The sequence below is a fragment of the Homarus americanus genome, unplaced genomic scaffold (assembly GCF_018991925.1).
Source record: "Homarus americanus isolate GMGI-L3 unplaced genomic scaffold, GMGI_Hamer_2.0 scaffold11794, whole genome shotgun sequence".
In the NCBI taxonomy this organism is placed as follows: domain Eukaryota; kingdom Metazoa; phylum Arthropoda; class Malacostraca; order Decapoda; family Nephropidae; genus Homarus; species Homarus americanus.
In genome coordinates this window covers 1,035,927-1,063,819 of record NW_024739301.1, presented here as the reverse complement: position 1 = coordinate 1,063,819, position 27,893 = coordinate 1,035,927, and the positions used below count along the sequence as shown (strand labels likewise).

Sequence of the window (27,893 nt, the reverse complement as noted above, 5' to 3'; positions counted from 1 at the left end):
CTGCCCTGTATGGGCCAGTCGGCCTCCTGCAGTATCCCACTTTCTTATGTTCCTATGTTCTTAATATTAGTACCTAAACATGGCAAGGAGGTTGTTTGCATTCACACTTTTGCTACTTTAAGAAACTGACAAAATAATTACAAGACCATGTCTAATTTTAAGTGACTGTAAAGTGGTTCATTTCTGTTAAATTCGTAATTGAATTATTATATTTTAATTCACTGAATGGCAAAAGGCATGGCAGCGCAAGACCTGCTTGCTATTTTTGGTAAATCAGTATGTAATGTACTCAGGAACACTGCCTCATGATAACCAGCAAGGTAGTTAATCTTAGAGTTGCCAACCTTGCTGGTACAGTACAGGAGATCCCCGAGTTAGGAGTGGGTTACCCAGTACGTTCCTGGACCCTGATCTTAAGTTGATTTGTTGGTAACTCAGAACTATGTTATTTTCACAAAAAAAATATGAGTAGAATCCAACCCGACATGTAGAATTATAACATTGTTCTTTATAGTAACCCAGAAAATTTGTTGTCATTCTTGCTATTTTAGTGAACCGTGTGATGTTTAGGTCATGTTCATGTACAATTCTGTACGGGTGTTTGTAACTCAGGGAGGCTTTTGGCAGGAAAGCCAAAAATTAATAACAGAGGAAACTAGCATGATTACTAACATCCAGTACTGTACTTACTTATTTACTAACTTACCGGTCGATGTGTTACTGGACTCAGGCTTCAAGTGCCCAGATCTCATCTCCCAGGCTTGAAACCTTTGTGTGACAATTCTGTATTTAGTGAACGGCATACTTTTTAAGTCATGAAAATTTAATTATCGTATTTTACGGTATATAAGGTGCACCTTTTTGTCTGAATAATGGCAAAAAAAATCAACTTGTATCCTATATGTGAAGTTGTGGTCTCCCATAAGCTAATGAATCCCCCCAGTTGCTGTCTCCATGAGGCTAAATTCTACCTCACCCAACCACAGAATTAAAAATATGTTATTGCTTCCCTAAACACATTATTAATATTTCTTATTAATTAAAAAAGTAATTAGTGTAAATATAAAATCTCGGTTTATAACTACTGTACTGTACTGATGATAACCTGAGACAATTAACGTCTTTATGGCAGACACCTAACTCTTCAGAGGAAGCTAAGCAGTAACCATTTCTGAACTCTTAAGAGCATTACTGTACAATCTATTAGTGTCATACCTGCAACATTTATTTTTCAATCTACAAATACCTGATACAAATGAAAATTTACAGACAGCTCTCTCTTCCCATTTGCATTTGTTAACATCACTGGTGGCATTGTATCCAGGTTAAACTCATCACTGTAACCACTGTCCATGCTGTGAGGTGTTATGGTTGTTTTTCAGCTTGTATTTTCGGGTAGATACAGTATATGTAACTTTCTTAATTTATTTTTACTCAGTTACTTGCACACTCCATCCTTCTTGCAAATTGTGAAAAAGGTAATATTAATGAATGTCCTAAGGACAAACACTTTTTTTTTTTAGATTAGCCCACCCGGGCACAGGTCTCTGACCCACATCGGGGCCTGGGGGGCAAAAATGTAATAATGATAGTAATAATAATTATTCATAGTACTGTGAATAACATTTTTAATAAAAATATAAAATTAAAAATTAAATAATAAAATAATAATGATAATAATAATACAGTAATCCTGTGTTTTTCGTGGGAATTACGTTCCTGAAAGCCCTACGAAAAGCCAAAACCCCGAATACTCTTTTAGGAATTGCTGTACCTGTGGCCACCAAACAGCTCAGGTAGGTTCATGCTCTCCACTCACTGCCCAGTGGTCACACTGATCACTGTTGCACTGTACCGGCATTTACTAACATCATTATTTTAAACTTATCATATTGTAGTATAATAATGGAAATAATAAACACAGTTATATACAAAAAAAATGTTATTTACAAGTAACTAAAATTTTTTTTATTTCGCTGAGGTCGGCAACACCCGCATTGCCAGCCTTTCCCTGCTGTCCTGGCGTCTGCCTGCCCTCACGTAGTCACGCCAGCCAGCCGGTCCTCTTCCACCCACATTCCTCCACTTGAAGACTTGTATTCTGACAAAAGACACAAAAGAATTGTCAGTCTTCACCACATCTCGAGCCATAGCTCATACCACCTCTGAGCTTGTCCAATAAAACTGTTTTTTCTGTTAAGGTCATCACTATTCATGATCTCTTGGTCACTTTAGAGTCTTTGCTAGTAATATTTGCCTTTGATGAGGCTGGCTAATGTCCCGGAGCCATATGGAATGCACGTGGAAGGACAAACAGAAGAGGTAATCACAGTAGTGTTCACAGTATGGTAGGCACGTGTGGACTGAGGCTTCTCGGAGCTGCGGGTGTCTGAGGCGGGAAAAGGTGTCGTCTGTTTGCCGCACCACAACGGAATATCGAAAATGGCGCGAAATTTAAATTCTTGTTTTTAAAGGCTATTTTATATACCTGTACAATATATATAATTTTTGAGTAAAAAATGCAAATGGTCAAAACCGTAGTAAAAAAAACGCTGGATTACTGTAATAATAATAAAGAACCATAAAGAAATACAACAAATTAAAAAAAGATCAAAAGTGAGAGACAATATATGTACAGTATGTTGTGTTGTCAGTACAGTAGTAAGAGAAACAATTGAGACCCTGCACTTGTGTGTAAATGAAGCAGAAAGTCAAATCAGCAACCTGGGACTCGGTTACAATTTTTGTCATGCCATATGGCAGAAGGGTCTACCATTAGACAATACATTATGCTTCCAATATCTTCCCAGGCGGTAGTACCTCCCTGTTTGGTAGTTGCACACGAGTTAGCTATCTCAGGGGGGAGCGAAGGAGGGTGCAGTGTTAGGAAGAGGCTTTGCCAGGGAATCGGCAGAGGTATTGTCCCCACTGGTATCTGGCAGGGAGTGTATTCAAATGGCGTTTATGTTAAACTTTCATTTGGATTTTATTTACTGGTTTGGCAATGCAGTAATTTTTGTTGTAGCATTTCTTGGTATACTGTAGTAGTATTTTTATTTATTCCTCACATTTACCGTACTGTAGTGACATCGCCGTTAGCCGGACCAATTGGTGCAGAGTACCTCCAGGGATGAGAGATTTCTGGCTAACCAGACGACTTTCTCAAACCCAGAAAAATTCCTTATCCTGGGAATCTCTTCCGGTTACTGAGAAAAGTTTCCGAGTGTCTAAACTAGACCTCTTGCACAGGCAGACACTAGCCCACTTCCCCGAAACGTTTCTGGGTGCTGGGGATGTTTTCCTCAAGTCTAAACTACTGGAGTCCTTAAATGCGGTTCTAATTAAGTTAGAAACTCCATTTCTTTACTATAATAATCCAGAATAGTTTATCTAAAAGTTTGTTTATACAGTATAAATATATTTAAAAATTGAAAATCTATAGGATATGGGTATGAATGAAGCTATATGTTAGAGCAAAGACTGTTATTTTCCACTCCCATGGAGCTGTGGGGGATTAGTGAGTCTCGTGTAACTGACCTGACCTGATGCAATGTCAGGTGGAGGTAGGGTGGGGGATTAGTGGTCTCATATTACTGACCTGATGGAATGTCAGGTCACCCTTTCTTGGGTGGGGGTTTGGAGGGTCTCAGGACCTGAAGATGTTTTGAGTAAACACGAAACCTAAAGTATTTTTAGGGAGATTATTATAAGTACCGGTATAAGTTAAATGAGCAAAGTTGTTATCACTTCAACATTACGTTACATAAAATTTTAAAATATGAAGTGGAAATGAATGTTGCCAATCGCTCCTCAACAGCTGATAGTTAACTCGTTATCATGCAGTCACACACACGCAGATGTGTCATACAATAAGACCCCCACTCCTCATGCTTGCTATCTTAATTACCTTGTTGGAGGTGTGTGAGTGGTGTTGGAATGTGTGTGTGTGTGTGTGTGTGTGTGGGGGGGTGTGAGTGGTTGTTGGTGTGTGTGTGGGGGGGAGGGGGTGAGTGGTTGTTGGTGTGTGCGTGTGTGTGTAATAATAATACTAAACGGTTTATTAATAGAGTTGCAGCCGGTGGCTGAAAATATACAAACTTACATTTGATTTAGACATAATGATATGCATTGAATACATTTACAGGGCTGTACAGTACATAAATTAGGAGTTGTTTATTATTTTAACAATAGATGGGATGGTGCTATTCTTATATCTATCAGTGCAGGCTCTTATGGGCTGAATTTTGTTGTAGTGGCGGACTGTGCGAGGTGGGTGGAGGACTGCCGGTGGCAGGAGGTGGCGATGACGAGGAGGTGCAGTAGCCCACTGCCAAACCTTGCTAGTGCTTGGTGGTAGAGGTCACTGAGAGATGGCATTTCCAGGGTGGAGAGAGCGTTGATATAGCCGGAGTTGTCTGCGCCGAGCATGATTCTGCAGGCCCTTTTCTGTACCTTCTCTAGCCGACGCTGTTGGATGGAGTTGAGAGAAGACGACCAGGCTGGTGATGCATACGTTAGAGTGTGTGTGTGTGTGTGTGTGTGTCTGTGTATGCATGCATGCGTGCGTGTGTAATGTTGGGATGTGTAATGTGTGGAGGTGGTGATGGTGTGGGTGATGTAGGGTGAGTGTGGTGTTGGGGGTGTTTTGGTGATGTAGAGGTGTGTGGGTGGTGTTGGAGGGTGTGTGGGTGGTTGTTGGATGGCGTATTTGTGTGTGTGTGATGTAGGGGTGTATGTTTGGGTGGTGTTGGTGTGTGTAGCACAATGTGGGTAATGTTGGTGTGTGTAGCAAAATGTGGGTGTTGTGGGCTGAGTGTTGTTGGTGGAAGTGAACCTTTATGGGGGGTGAGGGTATTATGACCTGAAGATGTCTTGAATTGCTTTATTTTTTACCTGAGGTATATACATAGTACTGTAGTGATATCTCCAGAGGTGGGCAGTTGCGCCACAAAAAGTTGCGGTGCAACTTGTGCCGCAACTTTTTTGGTTGTGCGTGCAGTTGCTCCGCACATTTTTCTAGAGAGTTGCGGAACTGGTTGAGGCACAACTTTTATAAGCATTTTCAAGCGCAAGGCACAAAATTTTTCGTCAATAATTGAAAATTGGATTAAGACCGCATAAACAAACGGGCATCCCTAGAGCTGCGCATTACGAAAATTTCTGTTTCTGTCGGAATGATTCGGCATACACATGATACAGGTCGGGCAGCATATTTCTGAACTGTAAACCAGATGAGACCCCCCCTCCCCTCCTGTCGCTCCCTTACTCCCCTTCCCTCGCTGTAGTTGCCAGATTTCATCTTTCACATAAACTCTAGAAACTAGAGTTAATGTGAAAGGTGAAATCTGGCAACTACAGCGAGGGAAGGGGAGGGAGGAATGATTCATATCATAACCAGTCAGGCAGTCAGTAGCACTGCAGTTAAGGCGTCAGTTTCTTGTTGTTTTGTTTCTTGTTATTACTAGTTTTATGGATCGATGTGTGACGAGGAGGAGTCTGTGGCGGGCAACAGTGATCCTGCCGACCAGGACATGGAAGTTGAAGTGACTGAGACTGTTGACAGCCAGTCCACTGAGACTGGGGCCAGTGGCAGTGAATTTTTGTAATTTTGTAATAAAATATTGATAATATTAACTTTTTTATATCAATTATATTTTGTTTTACTTGTAAATAGGCAAAACAAATTTTTAGTATTTGTTTATTTAATTTTTTTTAAAGTTGCAGTTGCGCCGAAATTTTTTGAAAATGGTTGCGGCGCAACTATTTCAGTAGAGTTACCGTTGCGGCGCAAAAAAAAAGTTGCGCTTGCCCACCTTTGGATATCTCAGTTAGCCGGAACAATTGGCGAGGCGCACTTCCGGGAATGAGAGATTTCCGGGTAACGAGACGACTCTCAAAACCGTAAAAAAATCCCCCATCCCCAGAATTTTCCAGGTAACGGAAAACTTTCTCGGAAGTTCCAGATATTGTCCATTACATCATCTCTTTAACCCGGAAAAATATCCCTCATCCCCGGAAATTTTCCAGAAATTTTTGGGTAATGGAAAAATGAACTCAGAAGTTCCAGAAATTGCCCATAATTGTTCATCAATCATCTCTTGAACCTGGAAAAATTTCCTCCATCCCCAGAATCTTCTCGAATTTTCCAGGTACCGGAAAAATTTTCTCAATTTCTGGAAAAGGTGCGTGATTTTCATCTCTCAAACCTAGAAAAAGGTTCCCCCTTCCCTGCAATTTTCCTGGCATCTGGAATTTTTTCTCGGAATGTTCCACGCATTGGCTTGGGTAGTTACACTAAGGCTTTTCCATGCCTCTGCCCAGTTAAGCACTGCATTAAGGAAGTTGTAGGCTTTGTAATTTTCCAAAGTGAGAACTCCCCTCATGTCAGCCTCCATGCCACCCTCATCCTCCAGCACCACAAGACACTCTTCCTGGTACATATATCTGTAGTGTCGCTTGCAGGCCTCTATCACTCCCTGGTCCATTGGCTGTATTAAGGAGGGGATGTTGGGAGGAAGACACAAGACCTTGATTTGACCACCAAGTCCCACAAGCTCCTCCATAGCAGAATGTGCAAGGGCATTGTCAAGGAGCAGGATGGCCTTCACATTATCCCTCGAAATACCCAGCACTTCTTTCTGATACGTGATGATGACAGATACAAAGTGGCTGTGAAACCAGGTGTGGAAGATGTTGCGAGTGAACCAGGCAGTCTTATTCCCCTTGTATATCACTGGTCAGGCATTCATGATATTTCTTAAAGCCCAGGGCTTGTTTGCCTTTCCCACAACCATCGGTGTCAGCCGGTGGGTGCCGTCAGCATTGGCACAGACAAGAATCTAGACACGATCCTTTGCCATCTTCCTGCCAGCTACGTGTGTCTCGTGCCTGGAAGCCTGGGTGTTGGATGGTGGAGCCTTCCAAAAATGCCTGTTTCGTCAGCATTTTATATCTGGCTGACCAATAACTGAGCGTCTTCAATAATTTTCACGATGCTTCCTGAAGGGTTCAACACTTCCTTCATCAGTACTGGCAGACTCGCCAACAACTTTCTTGTTAACCAAACAATGACGACTTCTAAAATTGAAAAGCCAACCAGAACTTGCATTGAAGCCATGTATCTTAAGATGCTGTGCTAAGCGAGCTGTGGCATTTTGAATGACCACGCCATGTACATTGATGCCTGATGCACGTTCCTACTTGTACCACTTGTACAGTGGTCCCTCGGTTAACGAAATTTTGGCTAATGAGTTCCCTTCCATAAGAATCTTCATTTCGGTTAACGAAAAAAAATTCGGTAAATGAAATTCTTACGAAAACGTGTCAATATGTTTTGGCTTGCTCACCAGCTGGAAGATTAGTCCGTCAATACAGTAATCGGTTCTGGGGCTTATATTCGTTTCCATTGGAGTAAATATCAAGAAGGTTGTGTTATTCAATATATTTCCAAGTTTTATATTAAAATTATTAGTCATTTTAACACTTATTTAACATAATTGTAGTACAGGGAATTAGTTTTTGGTGTGCCCATCAGCCACTTCACTCACCCACCAAGGCATCAGTTTGTGTCTCTGTTCAGTGGAGGAAACATCTCGCTTGTGGCTCTCTTGAACACAGAGTATTTTTATGTTTTTACGGTACAATTATTGGTCATTCTGAAGTTTATTTAACATATTGACAATATATAGCACAGTGCAATGTTGATTTAAAGAAAGTAATTTTGAATTAGACCTAGTGAACTTAAAATTTTATTGGTGAAATGACTGCATCAAGCATGGGTCCCCTAGAATGTGATTTTTCCTTCATCCCCACTTCCTTCTCTTCTCCCTTCTCCTCCACCCCCACTTCTAATTCCCATCATCATCATCAACCAGAGCCTTCTACATTCACACCTCAAAGTAAGTGTACTTTACTGCATTTTTTTTTTTTTTTTTACTTTGTAGTATGTGCTTTTCGGTGAGCTGGAACCAATTACCCAATATTCCATTGAAACAATGGATTCGGTTAACGAAATTTTCGGTTAACAAACGACCTTCTGGAACCAATTGTGTTTGTTAATTGAGGGACCACTTCACAGCTTGATCTAATTCCATAAATTTTGCTGGCTTAATTCTTTTTTGCACTTTTTTGAGCTACCAGCATCCTCTAGAGTTAGAAAGTGCTTCCGAATCTTGTCCCAATTCTTTTTTATATCGCAAAATGTGCTGGACTTTATCCCAAACTCCTCACACATCATATGCATGGATGCGCCAGCATCCACGTGGTCTAACACATTATTTTTATCCTGAAGACTCGGGCACTTGAGCTTCATGTCCTTCCTATAGCTCCTTGAAGGTACAGACACCATATCAGTGATGTTTGATAAGGGAAAACACAAGCAGAGAACAAAATGTGGAGAGACAAGCCGCACACACCCAACCGCAACAATGACAAGCGGCAGACTGACTTGCACTTGGAGCGCAACCTAGCCTCCCAGCGTCCTGCGTGGTGTTAATCTTACGCTCCAGATATGCCGAGATTTTCCAAGATAATTTTATATATCTCGGCATTTCCCGAGTTATACTATAATACTTTCCGAGACCATATCCTTGCCAAGTTATATGAAATGTTGAGTTATCGAGGGTTTACTGTACTTCATTTATTTCTCAAAGGCAATAGGATGGTAACCACTCAAGAAAAAATCTGTAATATGTTCCCTGTACACATCTGATAGCATTTGAGAAAACACAGACAACATAAACATGCGTGAAGGCCAAAATTCTTGCATATAAGTAACATTTTGGTGTGCCTTGCTTTATTGAACATGGGATGGGAGACTGAAATTTGTAACACGTTCTGAATGTCTGTACGAGTACAGGAGTGCTACCAGTTGTACTGAGAGTGTTTTGTTAGCTACTGTACATTTACCAGTAACTCAAGAGCTTCTTTATTTTCTTCTATGTTTTACATGTACAGTATTGATAAAAAGGGGTGTTGGTACAGTTGTGGAAATGTGTTCCTATGCCTCTTGTGGTAACCCATGTCTCCAAATGGCAACGTCGTACTGTAGTTGTAATATCACTATTTATGAATGAAAATGGGTATTGGTCATGTAACGATGGATGTGATTGGTGGATAGGTTTGCTGTAAGTCATATAGGTTGGTTGTTTGGAGACACAGGTTACCATAAAGGGTGTAGGAACACATTTCTGCAACTGTACAATGGTAAGGTGTTTGCCTCTCACCTTTGTATTCTGGGTTCAATCCCTGGGCTGGATGTGAGATGGGTGTTATCCAGTGTGACGCGACCAAATATTGTAGGCTGCCTCTTGTGCTAATACACTGTACTGTATTGGACAGTGAAGGACAAACTCACCAGGAACATTGGGGGTAAAGAAGCCAGTGGCTATCGTCGCTATCAAAGCAGTAAAAGGGGGGGGGGATGATAAGCATCTTTGGCAAGTGAATCTTAGAAGAACTGAGAAACCTATCTTCTTTAATTGAGTTCATATGTAGAATGAAACACCATGGTACAGGTAGTTCTGCTATAACGCGATAATTGTGTTCTTGTAAAATATCGTGTTATAGAAAATCGCGTAATAGAAATAACAGGGCTTATGGAGAAAATAGGGTTAGGTGCAGATTACTCGAAATCGAAAAAATTTAGTAGTTAGCCTAACACAAAGGATAGCACAGTCTAAATAAATGTTACATTCATATCTAATAATGAAATCATACAGTAAATTTAACACTTTACCTTGAAAAAATATGAATGTAACTTGATGGGGGAGAAGGGTGATTTTGAGGTTGATAACATCAAGCTTCTCTTCAAGTGTTATATCCTTTCTTTTACGATAATCACCGGGAATTCTATCATCAGAATGCTTTTTGGAGATATTCTTCTTTACCATATTCACAGTTAATACCACAAAATTGGAGAAATAGTAAGCAAAAATCGCGTTATAGCAAACAAGCGATCGCGTTATACAAATATTGTTCCGAATTCATAAATCGCGTTAGAGCAAATTCGCGTTATCAAAACACGCGTTATAGCAGAACTCACTGTATGTGAATTTGAAATGAATCAAACCCAATGCAAACACATTACAGGGTAACTGGATTATTTTGTAGAAACTAATTAATAATGATAGTAATACTTTGATGATATGAATTCTGTATACAGTAGTTATTATTTCATTACAGACACAGTTCACTGGAGATGAGCAAGCAGCCATCCAAAATGTCTTGCGGCAGAAGCTTGGACCATCCTTCATCAGTCAGCGACCTGGAGCAGGAGCCCAACGCATAGCATATATTGAAGGCTGGCGACTCGTGAGCCTCGCAAATGAAATTTTTGGTTTCAATGGCTGGAGCCATTCAGTTACAAACCAGACTATTGGTAAGAATTTTTGCAAAGCCATTTTAGTTTACATCAGAACTGTACAGTTGAAACCTGATATACAGTACAGTATATCAATGAGTCTTTGCTGCACTTACAGGTCATTTTGGAACAGGGTAAAAATGGAATGTGCAAATTTGGGGACTTGTAGTTTTGCAACAACTCAATAATGGTACAGGTAGTACTTATGGGCCTCGGTTCATGGCCTTTGACCTGAACCAAATAGATTACTGTACTCATCCATATTGTGAGTGTTCCATAATAATATTATTTTGTAACAGAAAGATGGTTCAGTACTGTATAGTATGGCTAGAATGGATGTTCTCAACTATTCAGTCATCACAAGCAGGATAGTTTCTTTGGTTTTTATTCTATGTAGGATTGTACCAGTACTGTAATTGTATCATTTTCAGATGTACAATATTACATTTGACTTGTTACATCATACGTCCGTATTCACAGTCACTACACCAACAGACCGATCGGGAGAATCATTGTGTTTCGTTATTCAGAAACAATTACAGGCCCAGAGGTGCTCCTGGTTGATTGGGTCTCCTATCGTAATCGTTGGAACAATTCATCAGGAAGGGGGTACCCACCCTATGCCAGTCCCAATGGATATATAACTTTTCACCATCCAAATTTTGATATACATTATTGAGATATAATTCAAAACTGATAGGAAATGAGTTTGTTGGTGAGAAAGTCTAATTTTCAAATACATTCCAAGGTTGTTGGCTATTTACAAGTGTATAATAATCTCAGTTGATGATGAGTGTTCCTCAACAAACACCGTGCCACGAATACAGTACTAGTCTGTAGGACTGCAGGTTGCAAAGATTCGTTAGTGATCATAATGGGAAATGAATAACCAAAGCACTGTAGGTTTTTCTTATTTTTTCTTAGTGATTTAAAGGATTATGACCTTTATTTTTGTAACCGATGTTTATTTATGGAGATGTTACCCACTTCCACTACCAACAATGATGGTTTGGCAGGGCTTTGAAGATGAGGGAAAATGTGTGGTTAAAACCAATCAAACCTTTGAGAACCTGATTTAACTTTTCTTAACCTAAAATGATACCTATATTTACAAAAATATTACCTTATTTAACCGATGAAGGAGCATAAATTGATTTTGTGTTCATGGTTTCATTCACAATGCATTTCTTCTTTTGTTTGCAAAAAAATTAATTCTAGAATTATTCATTTGTTATGGCTTCCTCATGATAAACACACTAAAAATATGCAAAAACAAGGAGAGAATCACTTAAAACTCCTCCATTGGTTAATTGAGGTAGGTTTGTTTAGTGTGTGTGTGTGTGGTTTGTTTGTTTGTTTGAACCCCACATTTTCTCTTTAAAGCCCTGTCCACATTCTGTACATCATTATCATATCAACATATATATATATCAGCAATGAAAGTGAAGGTCATATTATTTTTAAATCCTCATGAAACACATATGCAAAACATATTTTAGTTATTGATTTCCCATTACGGTCACCTAACGAATCTTTACCCCAATGGGGGCATAATATCAAGGATGGGTAACAGTAATGAAAAAAACACTGTAATAATACATGGTATTAATATCCAAAAACAATAAATGGTTCCAAAAATGCTGTCAGATGAACAATGCACCAACCCACAATGCTTTGTGTGTGAAGCAGTTTTTAGCCAATAAAAACATCACTGTGCTTGAGCACCCACCCTATTCGCCAGACTTGGCTCACTGCGACTTCTACCTCTTCCCAAAGATCAAGTCCGTGCTCAAAGGAACCAATTTTTTGTCGGTAGAAGAGGTGAAAGCCAAAACGACGGAGCTCCTCAACAGCCTTACAGAACATGATCTGCTGAATTGCTTTGAACTGTAGCAGCATCATATGCAACTGTGTGTCAACTCAGAAGGGAACTACTTTAAAGGCGATCACAGTTGATTTTCTTAATTTGGTAAATAAAAAGTTACAGCATTAGTCTCGTTTATTTGTGTCGGGCCTCGCATACTATATACTGTATTGTACTCACCAGCATATGCCGTCATCTTGAGTTTACATTAGGCATATACTGTCCACTCTGCTTAATGTACAGCACAGTACAGTATATGTAACTAATAACTTTTTATGTCTTAACACTTGTGATGGAGGTGTGGTAGGGGATTATTGGGTTTCATGTCACTGACCTGACCTAATGCATTGTCAGGTCACCCATTGTATATCAGTCATTATTTGTGGATCATAGGAATAGACACTTGCCATTTTGAAATGCACAGTATTTATTATCTTTGATCATTAGTAGTACAGTATTATCAATTAAACATTTCACTAGTAGCATAATCAATGAATAAGCTCTTCTTTTATTTGTGGTGGAGGTGGGGTGGGTGGGTGGGTCTCACATTATTTGCCTGACCTGACCTAAAGATGTCTTGAATAAAGATGAAAGGTAAGGTGTTCCAGTCTTTCCATTTTCATGTGCAGTTGCCAGCAAAAGTTCTCCCACAGCCCTGTGTAGCAAGTTGTGGGAAGAATTTTGCTGGCAACTGTACATACGGCACTTTCACACTTAGTGAATGTACAGTGCAGTACATTATACATAACTGGAATTACTTTTGACATCTTAGCATTGTATTTTTGCTGATTGTATCCTGGTACATACAGCACTGCACAACAGTAATTGTACACCTTGTATACAATGGCAGCAGAATATGAAATATGGGTGCAAGTTACCCAAGCAGCTAGCCCACCCATGCACTTGGCAGGTGGGGATATGTCAGAGGATGATGCAATATCTTGGAATTTCCCCATCGGATTTTGGTTGTGTTTACTGGGTTGGCGATACACTTGTCTGGTGCTGGACCCCAGTCTTGCATACAAGGGGATCCAGATTAAATGAGTGCAGGTTGTAGGGAGTTTACCGTATTGAATGTGGAATCACTGAGGTTGTGCCTCACAACAGAAATTTTATCAAACACAACATTAACTGATGAAGGGAAATATAGAAAGTCTTTTGAGGAAAATATTGCACTACCAACCACCATCCAAGTGCTGCTACAAGATGCAGTATAACATGCCATTTCTACCGACCCTCAAAATATTCGGTAGAACATGATTAATCTTCCATAATTAATAGTGGCTCCAAAACTGTGTATGCTTAGCCTGACAAAATTGCTATTCCCTGGAGACTTCCTGTAAATCTATACACTCTTAGTAACCAGAGTGTTTTGTTCATCTCATACATATCTTTGTGGCAAATCTCAGGCTTTTCAAACCATGGTTGAATTGACATTTTAGGTAGAGACAGTAATTTTTCATAGTAAAAGGCTTTTATTTTTACCATCTCTTTATTTCAGATTTTGTCGACCACTACAATGGCAGATACTATGTAGGAGTTAGTGCAAGAGTTCGGGTGCAGCTGAAAGATGGAGCTTTTCATGAGGACATTGGCTATGGTGTTTGTGAGGGAATGAAGAGTAAAGCACTGTCACTAGAAAAGGCTCGTAAGGTTAGTGTTTCAGCAGAGGATATGCCATACTCTATATACAGTACAGTATTTGTTTTGTTTTTTCTCTCAAGATCACAATTTTGGCAACAGTATCACAAACACAAATTGATTGTTATTTAATTTACTTATTAGATACCATAATTAAGAAAATAGCATTGCCTACATACAGTATTTTAAATACAAAAAAGTACACTAATTACAGTCTATTAAGAAGTTGAGAGTTCCCTGAAAGATAGCTAAATGGATTGATTAAAATACAGTATTTTCTCGATTTAACAAACTACAGTAATTCGAGCCACTCCTGTTCATTAAATTGAAATTTCCACTAAATTGAGCTTTCCGCTGCTCATTCTGTGTCCTGCTGTTACCGCATGTGTTGTTCACTGCTACCTCTCGGTCAACTAAGTGTACACTGGAACACCTTAGCTTTCGTCTTTATTCAAGACATCTTCAGGGGCAACTGAATTTACAGGGATGGAATGTCAGGTCACTCTTTCTTGGGTGGGGGATTAGTGGGTCTCATGAACCTGAAGATGTCTTGAATAAAGACAAAGCTAAAGTATTTTTAGGGAGATTGTGATAAGTATAAGTGAGCTAAGTTGTATCCCTTCAATATTGTTACACAACTCTCAAACCAGATCTGTTTCTAGAGCTGATATCGTTTCTTCTATCAATGTGGATCCGTGCAGCACCTCCGAATGGGGAGGTAGAAATTTGGTTAAATTCAATTGTAATAAAACACAGTATTTACCAATTACACTTTCCAAAATAGAAGATCTTTCACCAATCACACTTCAGGTTGCAGTCATTCTGCCAAATTCTAAAATAGATATGCTAGGCCTCACCATTTCCTCTAATATGTCATGGAAGCCACACATCCACAACATTAGTCCTAACGTGGAGTACTGCTCTCTTATCTGGGGTGGCTCCTCTTCTGTCCAACTGTTGGATAGGGTGGAATCAAAGGCATTTCGTCTTATTAACTCTCCTCCTTTAGTCGATAATCTCTCTTCCCTTTCTCTTCGCTGCAATGTTGCTTAACTCTGTCTCTTTTACAGGTACTTTAACAGGCAATGTTCGATGGATTGGGCATCCTGTGTACCGCCGGCAAGGCAGTGGGCTAGTAACACTTGTATTGCTCGCGGTGTTTACCGTTTCTTCGTGGATATTGGTCACCCTAGAATAACCTGTTATAGTACATCCTTCTTTCCTTACACAGCCAAATTGGGGAATGCTCTGCCTTCTGTGTTTCCATACTCTTACAATCTGTCTCACTTCAAAAACTGGTTTTCCGGCATCTTTGTGGTGTAGATTAATATACAGCTCCTCCCCGACTTATGGCGGGGTTAGGGACCCAAATCCAGGTCGTAAGTCGAAAATGCTTAAATAATACATAGAAAGTCTAAAATGGGTGTCTCTTTTTCTTCTCAGCACCACAAAACTCTCACTTTTAAGCTTGCCAGCCATTTTATAGTGAATTACAAAAAAAATTTTTCTCTGTGTACTGACGTTGGGACTCAAAAATACTTAATTTGACAAAATTTTGGTACGACTGAGGCAGGTCGTAAATGCAGGTGGTCATAAGTCAAGTAGGTCGTAAGTCGGGGAGCAGCTGTAGTCTTTTTCTCTTCTATTTTTAATTTCTTTTTTACTCTTATTTTTTTTGTCCCCCAGGACCCGTTGTGTGTTGATGACCTGTACCCGGGTGGGCTATTCCCCGTAAAAAAAAAAAAAGTTACCTCAAATCTTAGGTTTAATTTCATCGACAAAAATTTCCAAAGCTATGTGAAAACAATAATGATATTGATATAAATTAATATAAATACAGTAATGATAATCAATGTACAGTACTGTACTTCATTAGGTTTTTTATTTAATCGGGCAATAATAATTTTTTCCATGATGCGAGTTGGTGTTAGGAAGGTCATCCAGCTGTAAAACATTGCTGCAATGTGCCTGATGGCAAGCAGGTCACCAGAGCTGTGCCCATACCTTTGTCTCTGCTGCATATACTGCATTGGTGTCCTGGGTTTGTGGTGGTAAGCGGGGGATTCTGTTTTGGTTTTACCCAATCGCTGCCATCAGGTGATTGCTGCTAACCCACACAAATGTGGAAAATGGCCTTAAAACATTTATGGTGTATGAACTCTACTTCTAGTAAATGTCAAGACTCACTAGGAGCTTTAACAAACCCATTAAACTCACTTTTAGGAAACTCATAACTTCTAAATACTGTATACAATATTTAATTATTCTTTTTATTTATAGTACTGTATGCACACAATAATGTTTTCTTTATTTTATTATATAAGAAATAAAACAAACATTCAGCTGAGTTTGTGTAAGTGTGTGGAAGCAGAACTTGAAGTACTCTACTGGTTGGTTAGGTTCAGCCTTGGTCCCAAGGGTCCCAGATTTGAGGGTCTGTACTTGTGAGAAACTGTTGAGCAGATGTTGCATTTTATTGAGTACTGTACAAGGTCATAAAATCATAGGGCAAGCACTGACTCCCACTAAACCAGTTAACAGTTGTAAGCATTGAGTGCATGTGTAGAGGGACATTCCAAAGTAGTGCATGGTGATTTTGCATTTTGTATGGCAGGAAAATTTCATTATTCGACTGAGAGGTGCCTGAACCAAGCACGTTTGGAAACGTGAATATGTACTGTACTGTACTGTACTGTACTGTGTGAAAATCATGATGTATCACTTTTAGAGTCAGCCAAAAATGTTCCTCCAGTACTAGTAAGCTTGTAAATATCATGTCTTTCCATCCAATAGAGAATTCACAGGATTCCAGAGTATAAATTCTGGCTTCATAAAGATGCTAACGTCCACATTCTTGTACATTACAATTCGTTAGCTAATAACATTTTGCAGTGTTTATATCCTGTAGTCAATTTCTACAGAAATTCTTTAACCCTCCTGTTAAAGGGATGGCTTTGAGTTTTAATATGGACACTCTCTCAACATAGGAAGCAGTGACTGATGGTTTAAAGAGGGCTCTGAAAAGCTTTGGAAATGCCCTTGGGAACTGCCTCAGTAACAAGGATTATCTACGCTTTATTGGCAAAGCTCCAGCTGCCCCTGTACCAGGTATTAATTCCAAAGATCTGCTGCACCAAGATGTTCACACAGGTCTTGCACAGACACGTAAACGAGTCTTGGACGAGAGTCGTGGAAAGAGACAGGTATGAGTTACCTATTTAAATAATTTTGATGCTATCATATAGTTTACACCTAAAAAAATTGCAAGCATGTTCTAGATGTTCAATAGATTAATATTTATACAAAGTATTGAAACATTAATTTTAATAGCACCAGTATTTCATTTGGTAAAAAATTTTCTCATGTAAGGAATTACCGTATGAAAAGGCTAAAAGGAAACAAGAAGCACTGGACTTAATAATTTCATCAGAAATTCTGCAGTACAAAAATACAGTACATTGAAATATCACAACCAAAACTAACCATACTATCACTAATATAAGCTAACCAACATATTACAGCCTCTGAGGTGCACTCATCAACTCTTATGCAATCAGGCTAACCACTCACAGTGACCACTGGTACTTATCAAACATTTAGTTAAACATCCATTGCATCTCAAGCCCCTTAATTGGAGTCTTGGAAACAAAAGTCACCATTCATGGTCAAGAGAGCCAAATGAGTCCTGGTGCTACAGCAGCTTATAGAGTGCAACTTCCTGCCCTTGTCTGTCATTTGCTATCTTCAGATTTTATAGGAAACTTGACTATAAAATGGTTATACACTGGATATCTCTGCTTTATAATTACGTATACAGTAGAACCAAATTGAGCTTACATCCCATATATAGTGTCACACTTTGGGAGGTTGACAGCGTTACCAAGCAGGTCTTGCATTATTAGCTTAGTAAACATATCCCACTGTCCAGCAGATTTGTTTGAGCATAATCTTCATACTTACCCCCTTGTCTGCCATATGATTATTCTCTCACACTGTGTCTTCACCTTCCTCTTGTTCTGTTTCTTCACTTACATCCATTATCTGCATAGTATGTCTTAATCCATCTTGGTGTTCAATTTTTATGCTCGTGATCAAAAGTAGGGGGATAAACGAGTAGTACTGTCAGTCCATACATCTTTTTATCAGTCCTTCTATCTGTGAGAAATTTTATTTCAATATATCTACTTGTGGGGGGTTCCCTTTCTGCTGAATAAAACCACCTGGTGTTAACAAACAAAATACTATAATAAAAGTGGCATCCCTGTAGTGAAGGGGTTAATAAGTTCCCAAAGGCTCAGTACATTAATTTTAATTATGGTGTGAAAGTACATACAGTGCAATTCCTTTTATCCGAATCTTTCAGGTATCCAAACTTTTGTCCCCATTGGTCCTGTTTGATTAAAATTTTGATTTAGTCCAACAGTCCAAATGCAACTCAAGTCATTCCCTTGTATGTCTGCCACCAGTGTTGCTGTAACCTCTTTGTTTATTAGTGTGCCGGGCTTAAACCATCATCTGGGCTATGCTACACAGTTCAACCGAGCAGTCAACCAGCTGACTCCTAGACATGTGTGTGTGTGTGTGCCATGACATTGCATCGGGGTGAGTTGGTAGTACAGTTACAGCCTATTGCCTCCACTAGTCCACTCATACGTTCACTTCCCACACATACACACCCGTGCTCTTCATTTTTTCATGTTTTGTAGTTTTATATTATATTTTCTTTGTTTCTAAACCACATTAGGGTACTGTATTGTAAAGATTATTCCCTAACTTTTATAGTTCCATTACAGTAAGTTTTCCTGTAGCACAACTTTTCACTGTGCGATTTGACTATAGCATGATAAATTTAGTAGGGGACACCTTTTCCATAGCGACTGCAATTTGACTATAATGTGATTTGAGAAAATGTTTGTCATAGACCAAAGCGGTTATGCAGTCGCCTGAGGTTTAGCACTACACTAGGGGATGCGGTGTACCCACGCACTCTCCCAGCAGTATTGTTTAAATTTCTTCAGCATCGGACATGCGATCGTGGACATTACTTATGCTTACTAACTTTTTTGCTTTGTGACAATGAGTGACAAGAGTGTTAAGCGTTATGGTCCTGGTGGTAGTGTTCAACAAGTGATACAAAGAAAAGCTATAATGCTTGAGCAGAAATTAGATGTTATGAGTGAAGTGAAAGGACACGCAACATTATCAAAGACACCGGACTTACTGAATCCACGCTCCGCACTATTCTTGGAAATGTAAAAAAAATTAAGGCAAGTTGTACTGCTGCAACACAAATTAGTGCAAGTTGGAGTATTAGGGGAAGGCCCAAGATAATTGAAGACCTTGGAAACTTCTCAGTTTGTGGATAGAGATCCAGACTAAGGTACGATCAGAGACAAGTTTCTTAACCATTAAAGAAAAAGGAATTAAGATCAAAGTGTGAGCCTGAAGATATTCAACCATTTACTGCAAGCAGTGGGGGGTTTGCATGGTTCAAGGGCCTCTTCAACTTGCATAATGTTAAGTGGAGAAGCTGCGAACACAGACAATGCCACAGTCACCAGTCTACATTGGAAAAGGATACCTTCCAGGACCTATATCTCTAAGGACAAGGTCAAAGCTCCAGGGTTCAAGGCAGCCAAGGACCGATTCACCGTCATGCTGGGAGCCTAAGTTATTGGCGATTATGGGCTGAAACATGTGCTCATGTATCACTCGGCAAACCCACGTGTACTCAAGGGTTTCATTAGGGCAAACATTCATTTATGATTCTGCAAGAAAGGTTGGATGACTGATCAAATTTTTAGTGACTATTTGTTGGAAACTCTTCATGCTGACCTTCAAAATTGTAGTCAGAAGAAAAATCAAGACTTAAAGATTAAATTACTTCTAGACAACACTCCCAACTATCCATCTTTTGCTACTGATATAAGTGAAAATATTTGCCACCAAACACAACCTCTTTGTTGCAGCCAATGGACCAAAGACTGATTGCTGTCTTCAAAGCCTACTATCTCAGGCGCACCTTTGCCAAGTTGATAAAGGCAACTGACGGAGACAATGAGCCCAGTGTGAGGGAGCTCTGGAAGTTTTTCAACAGGAAGAATGCAATTGACATCATGTTTTTCATGACTTTTGGGGCTTGTGGGGCAGTCTGAACAATTGCAGTAATTCCAATGCCAGTGTGTAGCCCTAGCAGGACAAGAAGGATTTAATGAAGTGGAGGAAGGAGATGTTGAGGAGCTGCTGGAGTCCCATAGGGAGAAACTTTAAATGGAAGAATTTCAACAATTGGCTGTGAGGCAATTGCAGGATGTGAGGATGATGTAGATGATGCTGAAGAACCACCACCACATGAATTCACAACAGCACTGTGTTGATTGTCTAAGGAGTAAAGGCTCAGCTGGCACCCTACTTGGAACCCAACGAAAAAAAAAATGGCAGACCACACAGAAGAAAATCCATCAATATATTGTTCAAAATCAATCAATAATCTTGCAGAATCAGTGGCATGAACATCAATGGGTGGTTCAACATTTTTTCATGCACGTATTCCCCCGCCACCATCTTCCTCTACACTCCAGTCGCTTAAACACTTGCCGTCATCATCAGATTGATCCAGCTCCTCCATCACCTCCATCATTTGCCTCAAGCAGCTATCTTCTCTTCTTGTGGTGAGTGTTAAAACATTTTTAAAGGCTTATTTACATTTTTTATGGTTAATGTTTTAATTTAAAAAGGTTTTATCACTGAAAGTGTTTACTCAAGCCCACCGTCCTTCGTGGCTACGTGTTCTACTGATTAGCGACGTAGACTAGCACACTGTAACTCATATATTTTACAGTACAGCACTGTGTTAAAGAATGCACACACTTATTTTAAAATCAAACAACAATTAATAATAATATGAGAATAAAGGTGAAAAGTGGGTCCCATGTTGGTGTTCTTAAACCTACTACTGTACTCCTTAACCCCTTAATTCCCATTGAAACATTGGCTACTATAACGCGATTTTTTTATACCGCAGTGTTTTTCGGGAATGCAACTGTTGTGTTATTGGAGTACTGACTGTACATGTAACAATGGCAACATGCCATCTCACAGGCCACCACCATCCCCAGTTTTTTCCCCCTTCCCAGTGGGTCAAGCTGTCGCTGAACCGAATTTTGACCTAACATAAATTATTGCATGCTCTTGTGTAGGTATCTGAACCATCATTAGTCCTGATGAGTTCAGGTAAAAGGAATTGCACTGTACCGGGTAATAGTCTAAATAATTTTAGGTGGTTTGGGGAGCTGCATCATTTCCAGTTTTTCTTGTTTATTTTTGGGCGACATTTTGCATTTTGGATTAAAGAAAAAGTTACTTTGCTTAAGCATTGGATGTGGTTTATTTTTGATTGACTGAGTTTGATTTCCATATTTTCCAGCTGAATTCTTATGTCTGATCAAATATCAGTGGATGAGAGGTGAACTGTTAAGTAATTCTGTAGTTGTGTAGATTTACTCTATCTCAGATGTTGATTTACATTACCTGACTCAACTAGAGTTAGGATAAGTAGGTTTATTATAGACATGTAAATTTCTCCTTTTTTGTTTTAACAGTTGATTACGAATGATCTTCCCCTATATTAAGCAGTTTTGTGAAAAATAACGCTACAGTGAAAAACTAGTGGCAAAATTGTTAGGAAATTTTAATTTTTAGTATAGTATAAAGTATTGACAAGTACAACATGCTTGAAGGAACACTTGCCTGAATGTTGGATCAAGCATGGTGGTGGGGGGAGAGACTCATTCCTTGGCTACACAATCACCTGATCTGAGTCCCCTTGAATTTTTTCCTTTGGAAAATATGAAGGAAAGGATACGTGAGGCTGTTAGAAAAGTTCAGGATGTTATGGTGCAAATGTATGAAGGGAAACAGTACCCTCTTTCTGTTGGCATAACCACAAGAGGAACTCATATTAACCCTTGTACTTGTATACTGGGTGTTCTCTGAGCTGAATAAAATCATCTGGCATTAGCCAAATAAAATATTAAAAATGCTGTCTTCATAGTGAAGAGGTTAAATTTCTATAGGTTGAAAATAATATATATTTTTTTATTTATTAAAATATTTTAGTTTTAGTTGTAGCTTTTATATTTATTTATTTTTTTAAATTACAGTAAATGTATAAAATTGGGAGCTCATTGTAATCACCCATTATTATGTTCACTGTTCCTGGTAAGCTTCATGTACCTGTTCTGTACAGTACTGTAGTGGGGGAGGCAATATCATCGACAGCTAGTGTTTGTTTTATGAATCAAAGGCCAGGTTAATTTAATTGTGCACAATATAACAAAGTGATCCTTTTTCAGAACTGTCAGGTTAGTGGTTCAAGAGCAACAAAAGAGCACATTCCCAGCATGTCAGACACTACTCCAGGTGAAGTCAGTAATATCTCATCCCATACAGGACTATCAAACAGTGAACTTAATAATGCAGAAGTATCACTTAATGATGTCAAGGCATCTTCACAAATGAGAAACGGTAATAAAGTACCAAAACTTATTGTGAAACTTGAAAGAATGGAAAAGTCAATCAGTACAGAGAAGCAATATTTAATACATAACCAAAGTTTACCTCTAAAAAAAAATTCTGGTTCCCCTTCAGTATTAAATAACAGTCTTCCGCTAACTAAAAAAAATGAACCCCCAGTAGAGAATCTAAGTCTTCATAAACGTAAAACTTCAAGTTTATCTGTACAAGCAGAGTGTTCATTGATCAAGAATAAATCTTGTGATATCAGTAAAATTTCATCTCCCTCAGTACTAAATAAAAGCACACCCTTAAATGAACCAACTGTGGATGAAGTAAAATCTTCAGTAAAGGACACTTCACAAGGTACAGTAGCTGGTGACCCTGCTGAGGCATCACTGAAACTCACCATTCAGCAGGTAACAGACTGTACCAATAATTATCTCAAGAATATGACAGGACTTAAAGAAATAACAAAGGAAAGAGAAAATTCACCTAACTCATTTATTGGTTTTACCAAAGATATGATTGTACACTCTCCAATATCAAAGTCCAACAGTAACGAAGTGGATGAATATAAGAGTGAAAGAAAGAGGAGACAGAGAGAAAAACAACAAGCGTTTAAGATGAAAATGAAAGATAGACATCCTTCTGTCAATCCATCTCATGGGACGACACCGAACAAGCCTGACACGGCATCAGAAGCAAGTTTATTTGACAACGGGGACGACGTAGTTGGAGAAGGTTAGTGTCTGATTTTATCTGTCTGTAAGATGTAAGAAATTAGTTTTTATTACTTGTTTATATTTAGAACTTTGTGACATAGATTGGATTATGGACACCTTCAAGAATAACACCTGTATTACTTATGTTATGGTAGTACAGTTGAGTCTGGATTTACGCGGTTTTGGTTTACGCGTTTTGACATTTACACGGTGCCTTGCCAGAATTGAAATGCTTGATTTACGCGGCAAATTTGGTCATTTACGCGGGAAGCGGCGCAGGCAGGGTGCACACAAGGTCGCCCAGTCATCAAAACATTACTGAGTTCTTCACCCGCCACCCACCACAGCCAGCCCAAGTCAGTGATAGTAAGGATATGGACTTATATGGACTTTGAGGGGTTTGACAAAGAGGCCCTGCAAGCCTCTGTGGTGGATAGTGATACAATTGATACAAGTGATACAGGTGACGGCCAATAATCTGCCCTCTGCCTCGGAACCAACCCCCCATCCCCGTGTGCCCAGCCATCTTTTCTATGAATGTAAGTGTTAAAAAACCTAATATTATTGATATTTCTCTTAATTATTAATTGTGTGTGCATACCATCATAAAATTAAGATGTTATTTTGACTACAAGGTACGTATTGTGTCGGAATAAGTGGAGTTTGGGGGTCGGCCCAGTCTCTATTTCAATTAATCCCATATGTTCTGTTATTTCATTTACGCGTTTCTCGTTTTACGCGGTACTCTTTGGGTTCAATTGACCGCGTAAATGAAGACCCAACTGTACAGGTACAAAACCTCAATTCTGAATTTCAGAAAACCAGAGAACTTTGAACACCGGACAGTTCCTTTCCTGGGTTGGGTTAAATTTCTTCCTTAGAGTTGTCCATCTGTTACCTTAGGTCTACCAGCAGGCCACATAAACTTAGTTGAGCTCAGGTTTTACTTCTTGTCAGTTGTGAGACTTGGCAACACCACCCTCACCCCCCAACACCACCCTCACCCTCCAACACCACCCTCATCCTCCAACACCACCCCACCTCCAACACCACCTCACCCTCCAACACCACCCCACCACCCCAACCCCACCCACCCCAACACCACCCCACCTCCAACACCACCCTCACCTCCACACCCCCACCCTCCAACACCCCACCCCACCCCAACACCACCTCACCCCACCTCCAACACCACCCCACCCCCAACACCACCTCCCACCCCAACACCACCCACACCCTCCAACACCACCACCTCACCCCAACACCACCTCACCTCCAACACCAATTCACCCTCCACCACCAACCTCCATCACCACCCCACCCCAACACCACCTCACCTCCAACACCACCTCACCTCACCCCCACACCACCTCACCCCCAACACCCACCTCACCCTCCAACACCACCTCACCCTCCAACAAATCTCACCCCCCAACACCACACCTCATCACATCAACCACACCCCAACATCACACACACACACACACCCCCAACATCACCTGCATACATACTCTCCAACAACCACTCACACACACTCCAACACCTCTCACACACCCCCAACAGAGGAATGAAGACAGCAAGCATGAGAAATGAGGGTCTTATGTATGTGTGACTCTGTGGTACTGAGTTATATATCAGCTCTTGAGGAGCACTTGGCAACACTCCTTTCCACTCCATCTCTTTAATTACTCACACCTTTCTGCTTTCTCATCCCATATTTTAAAATGTTATGTAACTTAATGTTGAAGGGATACAACTTTGCTCATTTATACTTATCACAATCTCCCTAAAAATACTTTAGCCTTCGTGTTTATTCAAGACATCTTCAGGTCATGAGACCCATTAATCTCCCACCCAACAACGGGTGACCTGACATTCCATCAAAAGGTCAGTAACATTAGACCACTAATCCCCCACCTGACATTGCATCAGGTCATGTCAGTTACATGAAAACCATTAATCCCCCACAGCTCCATGGGAGTGGAAAAGTACCTGTCTTTGCTATAATATACAACTTCATTTATGCCGGCACCCCCTGTAGTCAGGACAAAATTACGAGAGGACACCTAACTTCCCTCCCAGCCAGGGAGAAGGTACTTTTAGACTTAAAGTTTTTATCTTATAAAATGTCACAGACTTACTTAGCAGAATTTAACTTGCATTGCTGGAATCCTTGTAAGATAGTGATTAATCTGAGTACACCACATAGTTTGCACAAGAGATAAACATTTTAGTTCTTTAGTTTAGTACATTTGAGTTCAAGTTTTTCAACTCATATTTTCGGGTAGATATACTGTATGTAACTTCATTTATTTTTATTCATTTACATGCACACACCATCCTAAATACATATTATGAAAAAAGTAAAAGAAATAATTGAGCTAAGGGCAAATTTGTACAGTACTCAAATGTGCTAAATAATTACTAAATTTTATATGTCTAGTGCAAACTATGTGATGCTTATACTCAAATTAATCACTGTCTTACAAGAATTCCAGCAATGTAAGTTATATTCTGCCAAGTCAATTCAGTGACATTTTATGAAAAATTTTTTTTAAGGGAAGTGGGGTAGTGTCTGTCTGTGCACGACGTCTAGTTTAGTTACTCGGAAACTTTTCCCAGTAACCAGAAAAGATACCGGGATAAGGAATTTTTCTGGGTTGAGAAAGTCGTCTGGTCAGCCGGAAATCTTTCATCCGTGGAAGTGCACGGTGCCAATTGTTCCGGCTAACAGGGGATATCACTGTGTACAGCTCCTCCCCGACTTATGATGGGGTTAGGGACCCAAATCCAGGTCGTAAGTTGAAAATGCTTAAATAATACTTATAAAATCTAAAATGGGTGTCTCTTTTTCTTCTCAGTACCACAAAACTCTCACTTTTGAGCTTGCCAGCCATTTTAAAGTGAAGTACAAACGAAAAAATTTTCAGTACATAGCGCAATCACTGACTTTGGGACTCGAAAATACGTAATTTGACAAAATTTTGGTACGACTGAGGCAGGTCGTCAGTGGGGGTGGTCGTAAGTCGGGGAGGAGCTGTATATACTGTACAGTTAACCCTCGAAGATTCGGAACCGGTAAATCTGGATTTCAGGAGATTCTGAAAAAAATTTGGGGGTTCTGGGCTAAGAAGCATTCCCAAAACAGAGCACAGAACATTTTAGGCCCGTGGGTGCTGGTTGACTAGTCATTCGCGCTGGACACAGGTGCCTGAGGAGGTGGGAAACATAAACAGTTGACAATTGTTGTTTGTGGAATATTATTTCATTCACTCTAGTAATGATACAATGTTTCTGATTATGTTATCGTAGGTAAATGCATGGTTTTATAATTTGTTTATCACTGTGCCCGTCACAGTTTTCAAATTAGACTAAGAGATATGTATTTCTCCCATACTTATTTCGATCGTATGCCTGGCAATTGGTGCGGGTAAGAGGAGTAAGTTGAGTGTCGTCTGCACTTAACTCACCTCCCTCCTTGCCATATATCACTGGATTTACTGTTATTATTAGTGTTTACTGATATAATGATGCTTATCAGTGATTAATCATGGCAGTGTAGCGAGGTTAGACTCGTCACTGCTACCACCAGGCTACTGGAACAACCTGTGAGGTGTTACGGTTGTTTTTAACTTGTATTTTCGGGTAGATATACGTAACTTTCTTCATTTATTTTTACTCATTTACATGCACACACCATCCTAAATACATATTGTGAAAAAGTAAATGAAATACTATGCAGTATAGTACTGTATACTGTATGGGTGACCTGATATTGCATCAGGTCAGGTCAGTAACATAACCCACAAATCTCCCACCCAACCTCCATCTCAAGTGTTAAGAAGTGATTAGAGTCAGCTGAGTGAACAATGTCTGCTGGTGAGTACAGTATATACAGTGTAGTAGTACAGTAGTATACATTATTTTGTTTTACAGGATGAACAATACCGTACGTGTACAGTGGTGTTTGCATAAATAAATACAGCTCGTGCGAGTTGCATCATTAGATTCATGGAAATTTTCCTGTGAAGCGTGGAAAATAACCAGAGTCGATTAACGTCTTCAGAGGCAGCTAAGCAGTAACCATTTCTGGACTCTGGACTGTTGTTATGGTTGTTTTTAATTTTGTATTTTTGCATAGATACTGTATACCTAACAGTCTTCATTTATTTTTACTCAGTTACATGCGCACACCATCCTACATGCATATTGCAAAAAAGTAAAAGAAAATATGGTCCTAAGGGCAAACACATAAAAGGAATATACATTTCTTTGCTCACAAGTTAGCTGTCTCAATGGGGGAAGCGGGAGGAGGCGGGACGTGTGGGTGGGAATCTGTGGAAATAGCGTCTGCATTGCTATGGTGAACCAGGAGGTATAGGCAAATGGCGACTGTTAAACTTTCATTTGGTTTTTATTTATTGGTTTGGCAATACAATATTTTTTGTTGTTAATTATTTATTGGTATTATTTTTATTTATTCCTCACATTTACTGGTACAGCACTGTCTATATATATTAGAGAACTATGGCTACAGGAGCAAATCCACACAAAAGTTTTCTAAATACTCCATGCTAAAATGGAATATATATATATATATATTGATAAAATCACACGGGAAACGGGGAACAACGGAGCACCTCAGCTTTCGTCTTTATTCAAGACATCAAGATTTATCTTATCCACATTTTCATTGTGGACCTACATGAAATATATATATACCTGTATATATATATATATATATATATATATATATATATATATATATATATATATATATATATATATA

At 39.4% G+C, this 27,893-nt stretch overlaps 1 protein-coding gene across 1 annotated transcript in view; it reads left to right on the top strand.

The window, feature by feature from the left end:
- LOC121874496 overlaps positions 1–27,893 on the top strand; it is a 33,860-nt gene that overhangs the window by 3,357 nt on the left and 2,610 nt on the right. Inside the window, exons 2-5 of the mRNA XM_042378641.1 lie at positions 10,183–10,378; positions 13,726–13,877; positions 16,853–17,068; positions 22,220–23,123. Of these exons, the coding sequence (XP_042234575.1) occupies positions 10,183–10,378; positions 13,726–13,877; positions 16,853–17,068; positions 22,220–23,123 (1,468 nt within the window). The remainder of the gene's footprint in view (positions 1–10,182; positions 10,379–13,725; positions 13,878–16,852; positions 17,069–22,219; positions 23,124–27,893) is intronic.